The following is a 14,398-nucleotide window of genomic DNA, read 5'->3' as shown; positions in this document are numbered from 1 at the left end:
GAGTACTATGGCTTTAGAAGAAAAGGAGAACAGTCCTATTTTTCAGTCTTCTAACATTTCCAAGTTCTTGTATATAAGTTCTTGGACTGGTAATATTCGGTAAGTGGAGAAGGGAATTCCAAGTATAATGAGGGGTTTTCTCTCTCTGGGGTTAGTCCAAAAGGAATGCCTCCAAGATCCCACTTTCCATAAACTTTTAATTTTGTGTTGTCTGCATTAATAACACAGTCCAACACAATTTTTGCTGACTTTTATATGAGACTTGTTTTTTACTAATTTGTGCTGATTTCAAATATCAAACCCATTTTTCTCTATCAAGTCAGGTTTTTCCTCTATGGCATTTTCTTTTTGCTAATTTGTAAGTTTTTGATAGTTTTAAGGAGGCAGTACTATTTAGAGGAGCAAAAAAATCGATTTTTTAATATTATTTTCTGAAAGTATGTACTTTTAAAAATCTGTTCCTAAATTTTTATCAAGGAATTCGAAAAATTCCCGAAGATATAGCCTATTATTCAAAGCGGTGTGCAGATCAGAATTGGAGCGCTCACCACTCTCGCTTGTTAGTAAACGAATAAATGCGTAAGAACCTGCAACGGCACGTGCTGGCACTTTGAATGCGAGAGAGGCCGATAATTAGATACATAACTACTTAACAATATTCATTAAAAATTACAAGAATATTTATAAAAAAATAACAATTTTACTTACACGAGTTTCAGGGAATAAATTTTTGTTTGTAGCAATTTCTGCTGTGTGTTCTGTTTTGGCAATCCCTTTGAATACTCCAACAGAAGTCTGCCATCATGTGAGAATCCCATCTTCCTTGGTACCGATCTTCCATGATTTTTAAGTCTTGATGAACTCTTTCGCCTTGTTCATCGCTTACAGCACCTAAATTCTCGGGAAATCTATCAAGATGACTGTATAGGAAATGAAGCTTTATGCTCATGTTGCAACCTAGGCGCTGGAAATTTTCAAGCATTGTTTCCACTAGATCTTTGTAATTGCACGCTTTTTTGTTTCCAAGAAAATTATTCGCAACCATCGTAAATGAAGTCCAGGCCTCTTTCTCAATTTCATCCATAGAGTTGATGAAATTTGGGTCTCTCATTAAAGTTCTAATTTGCGGTCCATCAAATACACCGGCTTTAATTTTTCATAACTAAGTCGTGGAAATTTTTTACATATGTATTGAAAACAGTCACCTTGTAAATCTAAAGCTTTAACATACTGCTTCATAAGATCTAGTTTGATGTGTAGAGGTGGAAAAATGATTTTTACTCTGTCGATTAAAGGTTGATTTATAACATTCTGTTCCCCAACATTTAAGGATATTCTAAGAGGCCAACATTTCTGACTCCAGTGTTGGTTTCTAGCTCGACTATCCCAGAAGCATAGAAAACACGGAAACTTTGTATATCCTCTTTGAAAGCCAAGTAAAAAGTTCACCATTTTAAGATCCACACAGATGATCCAGTTATGGTCTGTATATTTTAATAACTTCAGAACCTTTTTAATATCCTCATATGTTTCTTTTAAGTGGACTGAAAATAGCCAATAGGAATTGAGCCATATACATTTCCATTGTGCAGTAAGACACACTTGAGACTTCTGCTTGAACTGTCGATAAATAAACGCCACTCATTTGGATGATGTTGTACGGCATTCATTTCAGTTAGTAAACCTGACACATTGTTACAGTAAACAAACCCACACTCGTGTTTAAAATATTGTACAAGATTACTTTCCCTGCTACGATAAAAAGTTATCTTTGTATCTTGCTCCAGTAAGTTTTTTTCATTTAATCTTGAAGTTAACAATTCCGATGATTCCTTTGATAGGCCCAAATCTCTTTATAAGTCATTCAATTCCGCTTGAGTAAAACGTTGCGGTCCAGAACTAGAAATTAAATTTTCATTGTCTAAATCAACATCTGGGTCTTGCTCCTCAAGAACATCTGGCATATCCCGATCATGCTCGTTCTCAAGTAAAGGAAGTCCTTTATAAATTGGCATGAGCAACTGGCCGAATTGCTGAGTCGAGATTTGGATACACAATTTTTTTCTTATTCTTCTTATTATAACCAGAAGTCTGAACTAAACAAAAATAGCAATCATCTACGTGATTTTTCGGTTCACGCCAAATCATTGGAATGCCAAAAGCTAATTTTTGGCGTTTTCCCTTGCTCCATTGTCGTACATTTTCTACACATGACTTGTCCTAATCTGCAATTTTTACGTCAAAGTATGCAAAGTACACTTTCTTAACGAAATCAGTGATATTTGTCCTTTGACTGGGAACAGTAAAGCTGCCACAAATGTAGCAGAAGGAATCTACACTATTGACACAATTTCGAGTAGTAGACATGATGTATTTTCTTCACTGCCGACTAACATGCAATTAACAAGACAAAAAAACCAGAGACTTTATTGAAACGTTATAAGCGCTCATCATACTTTCACGATCGATTAACAATTGACTGATTTCGATCATTCTTTTCCACTATGACGCATATAGCATTCATTTGTTTTAGGCAGTTGTCATCGCCTACTTTTCATCACCTAAATGTATTAGGTCGGTTATCAGCCTCTCTCGTATTCAAAGCGCCAGTACGTGCTGTTACAGGTTCTTACGCATTTATTCGTTTACTAACAAGCGAGAGCAGTGAGCACTCCGATTCTGATCTGCGCACCGCTTTGAATAATAGGCTATATCTTCAGGAATTTTTCGAATTTCTTAATAAAAAGTCAGGAACAGATTTTTAAAAGTACATACTTTCAGAAAATAATATTAAAAAATCGATTTTTTTGATCCTCTAAATAGTACTGCCTCCTTAAAACTATCAAAAACTTACAAATTAGCAAAAAGAAAATGCCATAGAGGAAAAACCTGATGTGATAGAGAAAAATGGGTTTGATATTTGAAATCAGCACACCCAAATTAGTAAAAAACAAGTGTTAGATCATAATCAGCAGAAAAAAAATTTTTTTTTTGTTGGCCAGTGTAATTAATCCGCTGCTTTTGCTGAATTTTTCCAAGATACCAAAAAATATATATGTATGGAATGGAATCATTATCCTTTAAAGTTCCGACTACATCATCATCGGCATATGCTAATACATTATTTTCCTTATTAGTTGAAGGAACTGTTATTCCTTGCACAGCATATGTATTGTTGACTTGTTGTAAGAAAGGTTCAAGAACCAATGCAAAGAGCAGTGGGCTGAGAGGGCAACCTTGCTCGACTCCTTTTTGAATTTTCATTGGGTCTGACAGGAACCCATTAACTAGGAAGCAGGTGGTTGAATTGGCATAGGCTCCTTTGATAACAGATAGCAGTTTTTTACCTACACCAATTTTCTGAAGGATGTAGAATAGAAAGGGATGCCGGACATTATCAAATGCTTGAATACAGGTCGAGCAGAATAGATTAAATTCTACTGCTCGACCTGATACTCCATACACCTGTGTGCTTTTAATTATATATTTCATTCCCACTTTGAGCCTGTTATTGATAATGCAGAAAAATATCTTGTAGTCAGTATTAGATAGAGAAATATATCTCCAGCTGCTGATTAAGGTGTGATCTCTCTTAGGTTTAGGAATGAGGACAGTATAGCTTGCTACAAATTCACATGGTATATGTCCGGATGAGAGAAAGGAATTAAATTGTGTAACTAGAATGGGAAGAATAAAATCCCAGGCCTAATGATAAAGTTCTATCCCTAGACCATCAGGCCCTGGGAATTTTCTTGTATGGCTGTGGTAACTTCAGATGATGTAATGGAGCTGTCAAGCCCATCTTGGATATGAACAGGAAAGCCATTAATGTTCCAAGAGTTGTCTTCCAACAGATTTTTGCAGTGTTTTTGAAAGGATTCAAGGATGTCTTTAGTGGTAGGCATGTCTTCTCCATCAACACAGAATTCAGTGATATTCCTTTCTTTGCGAAATTTTGTAAATTATCTATTGAAGAATGCAGCTGAAGGGCTGTCTGCTAAGTGCTGATGTTCTTATCTTAAAATTTCTTTCTTCTACTTGTTTCTGCCTTTCCAGTTCTATCTCTATGTTAATGTTTCTAATGATGTTGCTACATTCTATATGAAAATATGACTTCTGCATTACTTAAACCTCAGTATCACCTCTGGGTCTGGCTCCCACTGATGAGACCTCAATAAAGGTCAAAACCAGTCTGGGTAGAGACCCTTCCCTTAATGCATAGCATTATACATGTCTGTAAGGATATGTGCTTTGCATTACGGGATACTAAAGTAAGTGATGTGAAGCCATTAGCTTTTATACATGAGTTGCCCAGTCCTGACAATACAGGTGCAAACTTTGTTTGCTTTTTGAATAAAGGGTTAAACCAAGAATATAATTTATTGGCATCTTTAATTTATTCACTAGCTATACATTTGACAACTCAACAAGCACATCGAAAAAAATCATCTTATATATAAAAAAAACCTCCATATACTTTGAAACCACTACAGAGAATCAATCTTCAACTGAAGAACAATCACTTAGTGAGCTTTAATGCATCATCTTTTTTCACTAAGTTCGAGAGGACAATACACTAAAGCTCTGTTCCAAAATTTCCCCCATCCCCAATATCTGCAATCGCTTTAAGCAATGCATTAAATGAGGATATTTTAACTCTTAAGCAAACTGAACTCTCTAAATGAATTGCTGTAGCAATTTTTTTTCTCCACTGCTAACTTATACAATGAAAACCTTTTACATTTGCACAAAAATATCCACTTCCAAATTGCTTTTACCGTTGAAGAGGAAAAAACAGGGGCTCTAGTCTACTTGGATACCTTAACTTACAAGGCAAACTTATAGGTCTTTCATGAACCCTCCAGGCTACCAGGATCCTCTCCTTTTTACAGTATTCCTTCCCCCCCATGTCAAATGAGGGATCCAGCATTTTGCACAGACAAGACAAATTACTTGGTAAGAAGAAAATAAAAAGGCATATTCGGTATGGGCAACCAAAAAAGTGGACTAGTACAACATTCCTTGGAAGAAGGCCAAGAGGAGGCTACTACACAGATCCTATTTTCAAATCACAGAGACAATTCCTTCAGGTAGCTTATGTTCTACAGAATTCAGTGAACTGCAATAGAATTGATGGTGTAACAATCCTATACAAATTTTGGCACACTGTCCTTAATTTGTGCCCTGAAGATACTGGGTAGAAAACCAGCCAAATATTAAGTTCAATAAATTAATTACATTTTTTTTTCTCTTAGTATTGTTCACACTGTGAAGCATTATTTATGAATAACCACAACACCTAAGCCTATCCATCCATCCATATCTGTTATTTTTTGTGATGAAATCAGAGTTGAAACTGATGGAGATAAAGGTGGCTTTAATAAAAGACATTTCCAGAGTTTTCCTTCCATATGTCATAGGCCTGTCTGAAAAGCTTGCAGACTTCTAATCAAAATAAGCTTTCAAGTCTCCTTCCATTTGCTTTATAAATAACCCTCATTATTTTGCTCTTCAAAGGAAAAAGTTCTTCCTCTTTCTTATCCAAATGTTTACATAATTCTTTGCTCATGCAGCTCTTATACATAAGCAGAGAGGTAGATTTGTGCAAGTATGGTCGAGAGAGCGCACCAAGAATACATTAAGTTCCATGGATCTGGAACTTAAACAAATTTCCATAAGTTCCATGGATTTGGAAAATGGAAAACTTGAGTGTTAAAGTTGATTTTTGTTAGAAAGATAATATAAAGAAAGTTTTGATCATCACAAGCTTAGTTATGAATAACTGCCTAAAAACAATCCCAGTTTTGGGAAGTTATCCTGTTTAATACTCCTCACAACTGAGACAAATAATATTTTTACAACAGTAATTTCAGTATTATTATCTTTCAACTGTAATAGTTACAGACTGAGCTCATCTCCTGCTTTTATCATCATATATTCTAGCATGTTATGATGTAAAAATCTCACAATCAATTTACTTGTTATATTCATTTTTTCAGAGAGATAGAAGGCTCATATTTAATCTTTACAAGCATCAAGAAGCTCTAATAGAAGCAGCCAGCAATACAACAAAAACCGCAATAGCAAAAATACGTAGAGGGGTAAGGAAGACAGGGGTGCTCTCTTTCACCCATATTGTTTAATCTGTACATTGAAGATGAAATAAATAAACTGAAAGAACTAATAGAAACTGGAATTAAGATAAATGGAATTGATATTAACTGGCTACGGTTTGCGGATGATATAGCTGTTTTAGCTGATAACGAAAACAAACTGAAAGCCACCCTAACAAAGATGGAAGAAATCTTCACACAGTACACCCTAAAAATTAATTATAAGAAAACAAAATTATTAATTACAAGTAAAGCAAATCCAATGAAAATAAACCTGGAAATAAATAATAACCAACTACAACAGGTATTCTCTTTTAAATATCTTGGAAGTCTTATCACAGAAGATGGAAGAAACCAATCAGATATTAAAGCACGAATAATCCTAGCCAAAAAAGCATTCTATACCAGAAGAAACATTTTTACCAGTAAAGGACTTAGTATCCAGCTAAAAAAAAAAAAAGGCTAGTGAAAACATACATATGGAGCATTGCATTATATGGTTGTGAGGCTTGGAATCTAACAAAACAAGACATGAAAAAGTTGGAGGCATTTGAACTTTGGTGCTGGAGAAAGATGATGAAAATTAGTTGGACAGAAAAGAAAAGTAATGAAGAAGTTCTGAATATAGTTCATGAAGAGTGGTCATTAATGAAACACATCAATAAGAGAAGAAAAAGCCTAATTGGACACCATTTGAGACATGGGGAACTGATTACAGAAATAATGGAGGGGACTGTAGAAGGAAAGAGGCCAAAATTCAGACCAAGAATTTCATATATAAATAACATAATGATGCTAATTGGCACTAAGAGTTATGAAAAGATAAAAAGGAAGTCACAAGACAGGATGTTGTGATGTGCTGCTATATTTACCAATTTTCGGATTGATGCACCAAAGAAGAGATTCGTTTTTTAGAGTTTTATGTATACTGAGTGAGAAATTCATTAATTGAAATATGTTTTTGTTATATGATAAGATAATCTAAAAATACATGTGTGTGTGTGTGTGCATTTAGTAATACATTATATGCTTAGTATTATCGAAGCTACCATGTGGTTAAGTGGTAGCATAATAAATGAGAGAAATGAATTTAAGTAATAAATTTGCTCATTACTTAAATTACTTATTATATTGTAATCTTTACATAGAAATGTTGGGTGTATATTCTGAATTAATTTTAGTTGTTACCATTTCTATGTCAAACCCTCATAGTGTGCAATTGCTGTATTAGAAGCAGCCATGTTGTCACTTGAGTTTCGCTTTGAATCTCAGTAACAGACATGTGCATCAATTTTTTTTTTTTTTTTTTTTTTAAATTTAGAACAGTTTCTGCTGTGTAACAAGAACACTAATAAGCAAAGAATAGGCAAGCAGAGAAGGAGAGCCAAAAAGGTCTCACAAACTACCAAGTTAAGTTTGATAAACTCGGAAAAGTTTTTGTATGTAACTTGAACTACTTTCCAAAGAGGAACCATGAATTTAATAATTGAAGAACAGTATAAGTATCAAGTCTTCATATATGAAAGTGATATATGTTCCAAGGAGCAAGATGGAATCTGCAGTCAAGTTCCTTTTATTACAAATGCATTTGGAACTGCTCAATTAAATGTATTCCTATTCTTTGAGTGATTATTCTTTATGCCTACTTCAGGAAAATGAAAAAAAGATGCATTAAAGAAACTTGTTTAAGAAAGAAGACATTCAAATGAGATCTTTAGCTACTATTTAAGGAATTTAAGATAAAATAGATGCTGTAAAGGGAATTTCCATATGGCCAAGTGAATCTACAGAAGTTTTAGCTGCATGATATGTTCAGTTTAAGTATTTGATGGTATGTCCTTACAACTGAATTCAACTATCAGAAAGTAAAAGAATTTTCTTTTAGCTCATATAGAGTAATTCTATTTGTATGTATCAAATGGTTGATATTCAGAATAGTAAATATTAATTCACTACTTTTAATTTCATACAGTATAGGAATGTCAGATCTCCTTAGAGAGATAAAGTGAATTACTTAATATATAGAATTTTTAACTTTTGTATATAATTTAGATTTATAGTAAATATTTGAAGTTTTATATACTAGAGCTTCATCTTTTGGATAAACATAACATGTTGATTTCTGAAGTCAATGCACCATCATGGATACAAATACGAAACATTCTCCATCCATCTCTTCATTGGACATCAACAGATGCCGTATAGTCACTTAAATGCTCAGATGTGCCACACCAGTCCTCGCCATGCTGTCCTGTTGTATGCTTTTCTGGAAGCATCAACACTCTGAAGATCAGTAACTCCACAGACACACCACCCATCCATCCATCTTGTTGACGGTCTACCCATTCCTCTTTTTCCAGGAACTTTACCTTCATTACTGTTCTTGGACATCCTCCTTCCATCCTTTCAATGTGTCTCAAGTATTTCAACTTTCTTCTGTCAATATTCTTAAGGAGCTTTGTTCTACTGATCCATTCATTTGTCTCTCTTTCAGTATTTAATATCTTCGACAGCCATCTGTAACACCACATCTCAAAAGCAGCTATCCTTTTCCTATCAGACTTCTTTACTTTCCAAGTCTCAGATCCATAAGTCGTTGTTGGAAAAAAAACAGCTGTATCCAAAATCCTTAACTTTGTTCCCATGGAGATAGATCCATCCTTACAGATTTTAGACAAGTATCCAACTGTTGTTTTAGTCATTCCTAATATTCTAATGTCTTCAGAACAGCAATTCTTCACATTAATAATGGATCCCAGGTAACAACTTGCTGACTTCCTCAATTCTTTCTCCATTAAGGTACAAACACGTTTCTCAGGAGCTTCCCTGTCTGTATTTCCCTTAATAAACATAATCTTTGTCTTTCTAGGATTCAGCTGAAGTCCTCTGTTCTTACTGATCTCATTAACTTCATCAAGAATGTACAATAGCAGATAAAGGGAATGGCACTGTTGTTTTAGATCGGACAACTTACATAGAAAAAATGAACCATTTAGTATCGGACCACAACACCTACCAAATGGTAAACTACAACCCCATGAAATGCATCAAAAAAAAAGAAAACAACTGAATTAATTAAATCCGTTAACACATGGCCAGGAGAAACAACAAAAAAACTAATACCTCATTATGCCCACGTGCCCAGAATTTATGGCCTGCCAAAAATACACAAAACAGACACACCAGTACGTCCGATTGTTGAAGGAATTGACAGCCCAAATTACCACTTAGCCAAAAAATTAGCAGCCATGCTCAAGGAATTAGTAGGTCATTCCCCCTTCCTACATAAAAACATTTCATAAACAAAATTAAAAACATTACACTCAAACGACCAAGATTTATTAGTCAGCTTTGACATAACTTCCCTTTTCACCAATGTCCCAATCAATGATACTATCTTGCTCCTACAGATATTTCCACATGACATCACGGCCCTCTTTGCCCATGTACTCAGCTCCAGATATTTCGTGTGGTAAAACAATTTTTACCTTCAAGAAGAGGGTACAGAAATGGGCTCATCACTTTCCTCCCTCCCCCAACAGCTAACTTTTATATGGAAGACTTTGAGCAACGAGCTCTAGAGTCAGCAGGCCTAAAGCCCAAAATTTATCTCAGATATACCAACGATATTTTCGCCATTTAGTCCCATGGCTGCGAAGCACTAAATACATTCCTTAGCCACCCGAACAAACAACACAAACGTATCCAATTCACCACTGAAATAGAAAAAAGCAACTCTCTTTCATTCCTAGACACACTTGTCACACGTCTTCCCTCAAGCTGTCTCTCCTTCTCAGTCTACCACAAACCTACACACACACACAGGTCAGTACATACACAAAAATTCTTATCACCACCCAACACAAAAACTAGAGGTCATAAGCACCCTTAAACAGAGCTCAAACTATTTGTTCAAATGAACAAGCTCTAAACCAGGAATATGAGATCAACCATACATTTATAAAAAATGGATACAGTAAAAAAAACTATTCAGAAGATCCTCCACAGAAATACTACTAAAATCAAAAAAGATTTCAACAATGCTATTGCCATACCCTATGTTAGAGGCATTTCCAAAAAAAAAATAGATAGAACACTACACAAATACAACATAAAAACCACCTTTAAACCCCCTGACAAAATTAAGACACCTACTCAGTTCTTCCAAAGATCCTCTTCCACACCTAGGCCACCCAGGGGTTTACAAAATACAATGCACATGTAACCTACCATACATAGGGGAAACAGGGCAAACCATCCCAATTAAGAAGGACGAACACAAACGACACATTAAATACCTCGATTTTGGAAAAACCGGACTTTCTGACCATGCACTCCAAACATACCACAGAAACGATTGGAAAGGTACCAAGTCCCTACACTGCACCAAAACCTGGTTCGAGAGGAAATTTAAAGAAGCATGCGAAATGCTCAACATAATCCAAATCTGAACAGAAATGATGGTCTAACCATTCCAAGAATGTGGAGGAAATTTGCAACCCATTTGCAACCTTTATAGTAACCAGAACAAGCCAAAGGGAAAAAAATCTCAATACAAGAAGACTTGGTGAAGTGTTCCCCCCCCCCCTTAACATTCAATAGCAACTTGAACTGTACAAGTCCAGAAGAAAATCGTAGTATAACAATCTGAACTGTACAAATCCAGAAGAATCTTAGTACAGGAGAACTTTAGCAGAGTTCATTGTAGTCTTTTATTTATTTTATTTATTTTTTAATTATTATTATTTTTTTTTTTTTTGTCACTAGAGGTCAGGCTAAGAAAAAGATTAATTAACAGCATAGATTTAATTTACCTTTATAGAGTGCAAGAGCATGTAGCTTGGTTTCCTATACACATGTGTCTTTCTGATCACCTCAATACAGGGGTCGAAACGTCAAGTGTTATTTTATTAATAATAAGTAAAATAATCATTTCAACACGTGTGTTTTGCGTCCCTAAATTTGTAAATATGAATGCTGATCACCGTGTAACCTTAAAAGAAAGAATTTGTACTAGTTCTTCCTTGTCATTACAGAGGAGTACTATATCATTAGCATACTGTATCATTATTATTAGCATACTGTATCATTAGCATAAATTGATCAGAATGCTGATCAATCTACCACCTAACATACTTCCAGTCTTGAGCTCATCCAATGCTACACACATGATGTCCTGAGCAAAGATACTAAACAAGTGAGGAGAAAGTAGACATCCTTGTCTAACTCTTTTTCCAACCTCAAGCCAATCAGGTTGGAAATGGAGTTAGGCAAGGATTTTGAATGAAAAATTCTTGCTCCCCGTACAAGTTACCTATCATCCTGATAGTATGTTGATGACTTCCTCAATTCTTTCTCAATTTATGAAACACTCTTATATCTCCATTCCCTGTATCCTTAAATAACTCTGCTGGGATTCCATCTGCAGGGCGTTATTGCTATTAAGCTGTTTAATTGCTCTTTCAACCTCATGCTTAAGTGGAGGAGGATCCAAATTGAAATTTTCCTGGTGAGAAAGCTCCTCCAAATTTTCTTAATTCTTTCTGTTGTACAGTTACTCACAGTATTCTTTCCATTTGTTTTTGATTTCCAGTTCTGTTAGTTTTAAGCCCAAATTGATGACATTCAATTTAGGCTTAAAGTTGTGCTTTAGGTCACAAACTAAATGAAACATCCTTTTATAATTGTGCCTCCTCATCTGGAACTCTATCTCTTCACATTTATTAGTATAAAACTTTTCCTTGTGCTGCCTGATGGTTCTTCTGACTTTTCTATGTAACCTCTCACATTCTTCAGTCCCTGTGTCTCTTTGTTTTTCCAACCACCTTCTTTGGATTAGATCCCACATTGAATCTGATATCTATGGGTCTCCTGGTCTTCTTGTTGGACCAAAATACTTCTTGGTCCATAAGATACATCTTTACATGACACATCTTATGCAAATCCTGGGTGAATGAAACCAACGTATTCTTGATGTAGCATTGGCTATTCAAGGCAACGGTTACACCACCTTATTCAATGAAGTAGGGCCCAATTATGCCATGGCCAGAAACCGCACACCTAGTGGTGCCCCTTCTCGTTTTGAAGAGGTTTCTTGGACAAATTCAGGTCTCGAGAAACCAAGAAACCTGTAGGTTCTTCTGTTTATGTAATCACTTAGATAGAAATGTGCTTTGTCTGAGAACCAGATATTAAGGAGGAAGCATGGATCTTCATAGACACTGGCCAGCATGCATGCACAGTATTCCCACATTCAGCATAATCTGTTGCTGTTAAACACAAGCTAATTAACAAAGAAATATACATTTAGACATGATGATATGTACACCCACAACTATTGATGGAATCTTGGTCGAATAGAGCATTAACAATGGCAGATTACATGCTCACACCTTGTCTTTCAAGACAGGTTTTGTAGTGCATGCGAAGGTTCTCTGTCATCTTGGAGAACAAGGGTTGTCATATCTGCCCATGTAATTTTATCCATTAGTTCATCAAGGTTTGAGGGTGGGTCATGGTGGGTCAATACCCATTAATTCATTCAACATACCCTAAACAAATGCATCAAGAGATCAGGAGAATGTGAAGGGTACAGGAATTCTGTGAATCTTGAAATGAGTCTCCCAGGGAACTTCCCAATTAAGGTAATGATGACACTATTGCTTGGAGCATGCTTACAAAAACAACGAACAAATTGCTCACAAACATGTTGTAGGCTTGGACCATTTGCTCTAACACCTCCGTTCATATGAAAATAATGCTCAACAATAAATGTCTTTTCTCCCAAAGTCAACACCATTACTACAGCTAAATGTAATGGCATAGATTCTATATATGTGCTCCTCTATTAATGTGCATGCAGTCAAACGCCATATCTCATAGCACGTGTACTGAAATTGATGTAGAATTTCTGTGCTGTTTTTTTTTTTTTGCATCATACCATATTACATTTCATGACTGTAATATAAAGATTAATGACTTTAATATAAAGACTGGATATAGTAGGGAATAACACAATTGGATTTGTAATTTGTATATCAGCAAACCATGGCATGAAAAATAACCAAAAGGTGAATTTGTCTCTTTGCACTAATCCAATACTTATTTCATGAATTAATAAAAAATAAAATAAAATAAAATAAAAATACATATACACTCTGAAAATCTACAAAAACAACAAAAAAGTGAAAATCTACAAAAGAACAAATCAAGCAAAATAATGTTTATTAATTATACCTCATGAAATATGCCATTGAAGTATAAGGATAATTTACAGCACCAAAACCAGATAATAGTGCCATTAATGTTACTCCAATAACTCCAACTCGGCTAATTCCTTGTTCAATTGAAAATATGCCTAAAGGGAAAAATTAAACAGAACTGAGCATGATACTACTATTTTAATGTATCCTGATTTAGAAGTATTATTCTTATTAATTTATTCTAAATTCATAAAGAAGGCAAAAAAAGAAAGAGATTAGATAGGTGCATTTCATTAGAAAAAATGCTATTTATTTGTAAATCTTAAATTAATAAAGTAAGTGATACAACAATGTAAATTGCATGTGGCCCTTCGGAACACACGCAATTTACAGACAAAAAATACTAGCTGTGGTGGTGGTTGCGCGCAATAGATAGCGTTCATGTAGGTGATTGGTAGTAGAGGTTCTGTGTAGCAGTGGAGATGGAGAGTTGTACAGCAGGTGTCCTCCCGCAATGAGTCTTCAGACTCCTTGGAGGTGTCACGAATAATAATAATAATGTACATGATATCTGACTCATTTTAGCCTGGAGACTAATCATTAAGAATAAATAAATAAATGCTATAGGTCAGGGGTGTTCAACCGGTCGATCGCAGAGTGGTTTTTGGTCGATCTCTTGTGTATTCCTCCTTATTTACAAATTTAATTAAAACTGGAAACATAATATTTTATTTATCATTATTTTGTATTATATTTAATTTGCTTTAAGTGTATTGCTATTGTTTATTTATTTTTTGTTAAAATTGTCAAATCAGTAATTTTCTTATAAGTCCGGGTAAATAAATTAATTTTGATCAGTGGAAGTCAAACAGCAAGCTGAGTGAATACGATTATAAGCAAAGTGTAAAAACTCGATTGTAGCTTAAATATTAAATATTCCAAAGCACATTACATCGATTTTTTACTTAGGTTAAGTCTTAGGTTAAATTTTGTTTGTCTCGGTAGAGTTTATATTAGATGTTTTTATAAATAACTCCTTTGAAGATAACTGTATATACTGCTTTAATAAGAATATGTTACAGT

The 14,398-nt window shown here is 34.8% G+C and overlaps 1 protein-coding gene across 2 annotated transcripts in view; it reads right to left on the bottom strand.

Moving 5' to 3' along the window:
- GPHR (Golgi pH regulator) overlaps positions 1-14,398 on the bottom strand; it is a 314,568-nt gene that overhangs the window by 196,194 nt on the left and 103,976 nt on the right. For both annotated transcript variants that reach the window (XM_090412614.1, XM_090412615.1), the window contains exon 6: positions 13,350-13,470. In XM_090412614.1, coding sequence (XP_090268740.1) covers positions 13,350-13,470 — 121 coding nt within the window. The remainder of the gene's footprint in view (positions 1-13,349; positions 13,471-14,398) is intronic.

The sequence above is a fragment of the Typopeltis vanoorti genome, chromosome 23, assembly GCF_054136105.1.
Source record: "Typopeltis vanoorti isolate ZY-2024b chromosome 23, IOZ_Tvanoo_1.0, whole genome shotgun sequence".
NCBI lineage: Eukaryota > Metazoa > Arthropoda > Arachnida > Uropygi > Thelyphonidae > Typopeltis > Typopeltis vanoorti.
This window is presented reverse-complemented; position numbering and strand designations above follow the sequence as displayed.